The sequence below is a fragment of the Hylobates moloch genome, unplaced genomic scaffold (genome assembly GCF_009828535.3).
Source record: "Hylobates moloch isolate HMO894 unplaced genomic scaffold, HMol_V3 SCAFFOLD_7, whole genome shotgun sequence".
Taxonomy (NCBI): domain Eukaryota; kingdom Metazoa; phylum Chordata; class Mammalia; order Primates; family Hylobatidae; genus Hylobates; species Hylobates moloch.
The window spans coordinates 100,701,655-100,710,042 of NW_026652282.1; the positions used below are offsets into that span (position 1 = coordinate 100,701,655).

Below are 8,388 nucleotides of genomic sequence, written 5' to 3' on the forward strand. Positions count from 1 at the left end.
ACGTGAAGAAAGATGAAGGCAGAGACTGAAGCAATGCATCTACAAGCCAAGGAATGCCAAAATTGGCTGCAAACCCCCAGAAGCAATGAAAGAGGCATGGAAAAGATTCTCTCTCACAGCCTTCATAAGAAACCAACCTTGCTGACACCTTGATTTCAGACTTCTATTCCCTAGATCTGTGAGACAATACATTTCTGCGCTCAGTTTGTGCCACTATGTTATAACAGCCTTAGGTAACGAATGCAGCATTAGTTAATGAAGCATTGACATTGTCCAGCATAATACTGGACTAGATGTCCTTAAGGGCACTTCTTTACTTCTCTAATACACAATTTTTAAAATGGTTCAATTCAATAACAGACAATAAATTGTTGGAAATATGTTTAATTCATTTATTCATTCAATAAATATTCATTGAACACACTACATGGCACAGTAGGGAACAAAACAGACAATCCCCTACCCTGGTGGAGCTTACATGCTAATGAAGGAGACAGACATGAAAAAAAGATAAATACATAGCCACAAACTTGTTAAGTGATATTAAGAAAATACAGGGTGTGGCTGGGTGCAGTGGCTTACACCTGTAATCCCAGCAGTTTGGGAGGCCGAAGCAGGCGGATCACCTGAGGTCAGGAGTTTGAGACCAGGCTGGCCAACATGGTAAAACCTTGTCTCTACTAAAAATACAAAAATTAGCCAGGCGTGGTTGTGCACACCTGTGGTCCCAGCTACTCTGGAGGCTGAGGCAGGAGAATCACTTGAACCTGGGAGGTGAAGGTTGCAGTGCGCCGAGAAAGTGCCATTGCACTCCAGCCTAGGTGACGAGAGTGAAACTCCATCTCAAAAAAAAAAAAGAACGAACGAAAGAAAGAAAGAAAAAAGAGAAGAAAAAAGAAAAGAAAAGAAAAGAAAATACAGGGTGCTAGGAGAGGGTATAAGAGTATTCATAGACATCCTCTCTGGAGAGACAATATTTAAACTGGAAAGTTGAAGGAAGAGAAGGATCTCTATGTGAAGACAGGGAAGCTCATTTCAGGCAGAGGAAACTGCATGTGCAAGGGTCTTGACGTAGAAATATGTTGGCATGGGTAAAGAACAGAAGGGCTATTAGAACTTGATATACATGGGAAATAAGAGAGAGGAAAAAAAGTCAAAGATGACTAACTGGGAAACTGAGTGAATAGTGGGAGCTATTGACTGAGGTGTGGAAGAATCTAGGAAGAATGAAATGGGTCAGGGTAGGAAGCAAAAGTTCAGTTTTAGACATGTTAAGTTGGGAATCAGTAAATCTTCAAGTGGGAAACTGAATATATAAGCTTAGAGCTCAGGAGAAAGGCGTGGGCTGGAGATAGAAATTTGGGAGTCATCAATATAGGTGGTATTTATAGCCCTGGAACTGGAAAGGATCATTAGCAAGGGAGTAAGTGGGGCTAGAGAAGGGAGAAGCGCCAAGGACTGAGTCCTGGGGCATCCTGACTCAGAGATTTGGCATTGTCAGATCTGCATTGTCATCTGAGACTCTCTCTTCCCAACTATACTGCCTTTCCTCTTTCTATTCGCAAGTGTCAAGTCTATGTCATGGTCTGAGGCATTTCCTGCCCAATCTTGCTTCCTCCCCTTTTGTAATTCACAAGCAGGACCCCAATAAACTTTTTAACACTGCTAATTCTGTCTCAGTATCTGCTTCCCAGAGGACCTGAACTGACACAATTGGTACCAGGATTGGTCTGAGAAAGCAGGAGATGATTGGGGTTTTGGCACTGGATCACTTAATGAAATGAAATGAGGACTTCTTCCCATGAAATGAGGACATATCCCATGGTATGTGGACCATGGATAGTCCCTGGTACAAGATGGTGACCCAACTGCTAAAACTGTCACTGGTAGTAACTTGGGAGAGTGTTCTGGTAAAAAGAAAATGCTCTGGCAGATGCAATGAAGAGTAGAGATGAATAACTTTGCACAGAAGGACAGTGGACTTGGCTGGCTGTCATTAAGGTGCACAGACACCATATGAAGGGACAATTAAGTGGCTGATGGCAGTTAACTATTGAAAACTAAGCATGAAGGCCAGAGGACCTCTTTGGTAGCTCATAAACATGTTCTTATCTCCTTCAGTGAGAGAGCAGAAAAACCTAGAGAGCAAACTCAGAATGACCAAGCTTCAAAGGTGACTGAATACTCATCCAAGCCAGGTCCACGGTACTCAAGTCAGCACTCCAGTTAGGCAAACCCAGGATCGTGGCAAACAGCATGGGAGTGTCTAAGTGGGTGCTCCCAAAGATTTTGACTCCTCAGACTGCTCTGAACCTTTAGAGCCTGCAGCAGTAACTCATCTCTCCCTATTAAGGGCTGGCATTCACCCCATCCTTTGTGGAAAGACAGCACAAAGGCCTTTCCCTTATAAGGCACCAAGATCTGCCTCCACCTTTTCTCCTGGCTATAAGTCCAGTAAGTAGGGTTAAGTCAGGGTGTAAGCCTGCCAGGGATGTGCTGGGCCTGGAAGAAAAGAAAAGATCTATACCCCAAAGGAGCTGTAAGATCTAGCCAACATATACTAGGAGTCAGAGAGGTCCCATGGACTGGATTTAGAGTGTTTGAGCAATGGGGCCAGAACATAAGACTAGGTAAGGGAGAGTTTGTTGATTTGGGGGCACTGTCCAGGAATACAGAACTTAGCACTGTGGCAAGGACCCTAGGAGTTGGTGTGAACTGGCAGTCAGGGTGGCCCCTAGAACCCTGGGGAAAGTGATAACCCACATTGAGTGAGGGTGAAATGCCTAAATTGCCAGGGCAGATGGTAATGAAAGCAACTAAGTAGCGCAGGAAGGTGAACATGCTGGAGTGGTTATATAACCTGAAGCCAGAAGACCAGCCAGAGAATTATGTTGCACAGGAGGGCTCAGGAGATGCACCATTTACCAAAGCCATGTGGAATGCCCTGGTGAAAGGGGTACCGGCATCACCAAGATGTTCCATGGTGTTGCTCCTCTGCAGGCCAAGGTGGACTACAGGAGAAGCAATCACAGAGCTGGGCTTGTTAATGGAAGCCAAAGTTATAAGGGCCAAGTGACTGTGTTTAACTGACCGAAGCCAGAAGGCTGCACTTACCATAATGATTAGCAATCAGAGGAGCAGCCAAAGACACTTGACCCTCCAGGAGTCAAGAGGATTAATAGTGCATGTTGTCCCTAGAGGCAAAATAGGTGGATTGCCAACAAGAATATCGTTTAATTACATAATTTTTTAAGTGGCAATAGATGAGGAGGAGGTTGAGGGTCAACATCCCTATAAAAAGCCATGATCTCCTGCCTAGTTCCTGGATCTGAGTTATCAGACTTAGGACTCATTGACTGAAGAGGTGGCTGGGTCCCCTGGAAGAAGAACCCTACATCACCATGGCAATTATAAACCATAGTTTGAGTCCTTCTCCCAAAAGGACCTAAGACTTAGATGACTCTACATAAAGGACAGACATTTAGAGACTACTGGAAATTGATGTCTACAGACCCAAAAAGTTTCTCTAACAAGGAATTCCAGGTAATAAGCAAGGAGGCAGAACACAAATTTGGATAGAAGATAGTTTACCAATATAGGAGTACTCTCCTGGTATACACCCGGGGAAGGACCCTGGAAGACAGCACAAACACAATGCTAGGATAGATCCTAGAAGCATGAAAAACATGTTGTCTGACACTAAGTGCAGTAGGAATGCCTACATTGCCCTGGCAGATAGTGAAGAAAGGAATGAGAAGGCTCAGGGAGGTGGACACGCTGGAGTGCATATGTTATGTGAGGCCAGAAGACCCACTGGAGGATTCTCTTGTACAGAAGGACTCAGGGAACATCCAGTTCACCCAGGCCATAAGGAATGTGCTGGAGAGAGGGATGCCAGCATCACCAGTAAATTCAATGTGGCTCTCCTCTGCAGGCCAGAGTGGATGGTAGGAGGGGCAATCACAGAGCTGGGCTCATAACTAGCAATGGGGATGATGGGGCCTCTTCCATCCTGGAAGGGCCAGCAATTCATTCTCACAGGATGGACATTCTTTCTGAATATGGTTTTGCCTTTCCTGCCCACAGAACCTCATCCAGCACCACCATCCAGGGGCTTAAGGAGTGCCTGATCCACACCATGGAATCCAACACAGCACAGCATCCAAACAGGGAATTTATTTCATAGCAAAGGAAGTTTGGGAGTGTGCCTGTGACCATAGGATCCCCTAGGCATGCAACATTCCACACCATTCATGAGTAGCTGGCCTGACAGAGTGATGGAATGGCAAGGAGCAGCTGAAGCACCAGCTCAGAAGCAACACTCTGCAAAGATGGGGTAGCATCCTCCAGGATGCAGTGTAAGCACTAAATTAGAGACCTCTGTACGGCACCATCTCGCCAAGAGGAAAAATACATGGGTGCAGGAACTAAGGGGTGAAAGCAGGAGTACCATCATTCTCAATAACCTACTAGTAGCAAGACATTGTGCTTTCAGTCTCCACGACCTGGGGCTCTACAGTGTAAGAGGTGGGCACACTCTTGCCAGGGGCGTAACAGGAGTCCCATTGAACTATACGCTACAGCTGCCACCAGAGCATTTTGGAGGTCAGAGACATGGGAAGTAAAAATTAGAAATACTCTGTTATAAGGTGCCTGCACTACTCATGAAGCAATATAGTGTTAGTTGAAGGTTGACTTACATTAGTTAAAAATGTACGTTATAGGCTGGGCATGGTGGCTCATGTCTGTAATCCTGACACTTTGGGAAGCTGAGGCAGGAGGATAGCTTGAGCTCAGGGGTTTGAGACCAGCCTGAACAACATGGTGAAAACTTGTCTCTACAAAAAAATACAAAAATTAGCCAGGCAGCATGGCACGCATCTGTAGTCCTGGCTACTTGTGGGGCTGAGGTAGGAGGATCACTTGAGTCCAGGAGGTCGAGGCTGCAGTGAGCCGAGATCGAGCCACTGCACTCCAGCCTGGGTGGCAAAGTGAGACCCGGTCTCAAAAATAAATTAATTAATTAAAATGTATATTATAAACTCTAGGGCAACCATTGCAACTGATACATTAGAAGAGGAGATAAAATGAAATCATATGAAAAGCTCAATTTAAACCAGGGAAGGCAGAAAAAGATGATAGTGAAAAAACAAAAAACAAGAGCAATAAATAGAAAACAGTTATAAAAATGGACACAAATACACACTTAGAAGAAATAAGACCTAGTTTTCAATCATCAGTAGAGTGACTAAAGTTAACGTGAATCAATTGTACATTCCAAAATACCTAGAAGAGGCTGGGCGCGGTGGCTCATGCCTGTAATCCCGGCACTTTGGGAGGCCGAGGCAGGTGGATCACCTGAGGTCAGGAGTTCAAGACCAGCCTGACCAATATGGTGAAACCCCATCTCTACTAAAAATACAAAAATTAGCCAGGCATGGTGGCATGCGCCTGTAGTCCCAGCTACTCGGGAGGCTGAGACAGGAGAATTGCTTGAACCTGGGAGGCAGAGGTTGCAGTGAGCTGAGATCATGCCACTGCACTCCAGCTTGGATGACAGAGCAAGACTCTGTCTCAAAAAAGTAAAACAAAACAAAACAAAATAGCTAGAGGAGAATAATTCAAATGTTCCTAGTTAAAAGAAAAGATTTATGTTTAAGATGATGGATATTCCAATTACCCTGATCCGATTATGTAAACGCATCAAATTATCACATGTATCCCAAAAGTATGTACATCTAATATGTATCAATTTAAATAAATAAATATACAAAAGAAAATAGTTATAAAGATGGTAGATATTAGTCTGACTATATCAAAGTCACTTTAAATGTGAATGGTCTAAATGCACCAATTAAAAGACAGAGATTGTCACAGTGGTTAAGAAAATAAGATCCGATTACACACTGTCTATAAGAAATCCACTTTTAATATAAAGACATAGACATATTAAAAGTCAAAGGTATGGTGGCTCACACCTGTAATCCCAGCACTTTGAGAGCCTGAGGCGGGAGGATTGCTTGAGCCCAGGAGTTTGAGACCAGCCTGGGCAACAGAGTGAGACCCCATCTCTATAAAAAAATTAAAAATAAAGTAAAAAGATAGCCACAGATATACTAAAACAAAACAAAACAAAACAAAAAAACAAAAAAACACTAACCAAAAGAAAGTTGGGGTAGTTATATTTCTATCAGATAAAGCAGGTTTCATAACAAGGAATGTCATCAAGAATAAAATGGGGATCATTCTGCGACCGGCACTCCACAGGTCAGGTGGCTGCACAGTAGTGGCGGAGGTGACCATAGCCACATAATGTCCATAGTTCGTTCATCCGTCCATGCCAAATGGATTGTGGGGAAGGTGACTGGGACAAAAATGGAAAAGACTGCTAAAGTGAGAGTGACCAGGCTTGTTCTGGATCCCCATTTATTAAAGTATTATAATAAGCGAAAAACCTACTTTGCTCACAATGCCCTTCAGCAGTGCACAATTGGGGATATCATGCTTCTCAAAGCTTTACCTGTTCCACGAACAAAGCATGTGAAACATGAACTGGCTGAGATTGTTTTCAAAGTTAGAAAACTCATAGCTCCAGTGACAGGAAAACCCTGTGCAGGAACTACCTATCTGGAGAGTCCATTGAGTTCGGAAACCACCCAGCTAAGCAAAAATCTGGAAGAACTCAGTATCTCTTCAGCACAGTGAAGGAGGAATGGAAAAAGAAGCCAAAGGGAAAGATTTACATGTTTATTTTATGGACAAAGAAATTTTTCTAAGTTTCATCACAAACTGTGTCCAAGTTCTCTTGTGGTATTTATGAAATAGCTAAAAGCAAATGAAGTAAAGGGCATATTACGGTTTTTCACAAAGGTTTTTATGGTCATGCTTCAAATTTTCTTTTCAGTGAACATACTTTCACATTACACTAAGTGTGTCTAGCGGTCTGTTGCATTTTGTAAGCTCACTGTTTTAGAAGGTTTTCTTTTCATTTTTTGAGACAGGGTCTCGCTTTGTCGTCCAGGCTGGAGTGCAGTGGTACAATCTTGGCTCACTGCAGCCTCGACTTCCCTGGCTCCAGCAATCTTTCCACCCCAGCCTTCTGAGTAGCTGGGAGCACAGCAGCGTGCCACTACACCTGGCTAATTTTTTGTAAATTTTGTAGAGACAGGTTCTCCCTATATTGCCTAGGCTGTTCTTGAACTCTTGGGAGTGAAATGCTCACATTGGCCTCCCAAAGTGCTGGGATTACAGGCCTGAGCCATTGTGCCCAGCCAGTTTTCTTTTTTTCATTCAAAAGAATCTTGAATTTATCTTAGAACCTTTATTTTGAGGGAAGAAAGCCTTTGAATATAAACAAATAAGGCCACATTAAGTGAATCTTTTGGATGCTATATATTCAAAATAAATACTTTATTTTTCTGACTTCACCAGTTCCAAAGGGAAATAATCAACATGCTTATGGTCAGAATTTTTTTGATCAAGCTGTATTAATAAGAATGTTGACGTGTGGAAAATAAAAGTTTACAATTCTGAAAAATAAAATAAAATAAAATGGGGTATTATGGGGGTCAAGTCTCAAGAAAACAAGACAATCTTAAAACGTGTATGCCCTAACAACAAAGCATCAAAATAAATGAGACAAAAACTGATAGAACTGTAAGAATAACTAGACACATCTACTATTATCATTGGAGATTTCAACACCCCTCTGTCAGCAATGGCTAGATTAAGCAGGCAGAAAATCAGTACAAATATAGAATGGATTGTGGAGAAGGAAGAAAATGAAACCTAGTGGCAGCCCTGAGACCAACTGCAGCAAGATGAGCTATAGTTCTTCCCACTAACCTCCTCTTCTAAGTCTTCCCTCAGGAAGAGAGGTTCACAGGAACTCTGAACAGGAACTCTGAAGTTAATCCAGGCAACACAAAGGGTGGACTGTGGCAAGCATGGAGCTGCATAGCTCAGAGTTCCCATCAAGAAAGACTTTGCCATGGAACTATGAGGAGTGAAGTTAGCTTACAGCCTCAGGTTGCAGGACCTTCCAAGACTGGCTGCAGTATTCTTGACAAAACCATGCTTTCCCTGGGCAGCCTCCAGTCAATAACTAAGCAAGGTGGCAGTTCTAGGGCCTGGCCACTTCTGCCCAATGTGAGACTCTTTTAAGAGGCAGTCTTTCCTCCAGAACTCCCCACTGGGTTGAGACCAAGACTTTGTCATATTTGCCTTAAAGTCTAAAACAACTCTGCCCAATTCTGTTTCCACCCCTTATCCTTTCACATGTGTCAGATATGCATTGTAGTTTGAATGCCTTTCCTGCCCAATCTTGTTCTCTGCCCTTTTATCTTTCACAGGTATTAGCCACAATCAACATCCCGTGTTCCTAACTCC

The 8,388-nt window shown here is 43.2% G+C and overlaps 1 protein-coding gene across 1 annotated transcript; it reads left to right on the forward strand.

Moving 5' to 3' along the window:
- The first annotated feature begins 6,294 nt into the window (after window positions 1-6,294).
- LOC116812000 (small ribosomal subunit protein uS17m-like) lies at window positions 6,295-6,705 on the forward strand. Its single transcript, XM_032757537.1, has one exon. The coding sequence runs from the start codon at window positions 6,313-6,315 to the stop codon at window positions 6,703-6,705; it is 393 nt and encodes a 130-aa protein (XP_032613428.1). The 5' UTR covers window positions 6,295-6,312.
- Window positions 6,706-8,388: the final 1,683 nt, after the last annotated feature.

Bases quoted from the DNA above. Each gene is read 5' to 3' on its own strand.
- LOC116812000 (XM_032757537.1), top strand. From the start codon at position 6,313: ATGTCCATAGTTCGTTCATCCGTCCATGCCAAATGGATTGTGGGGAAG.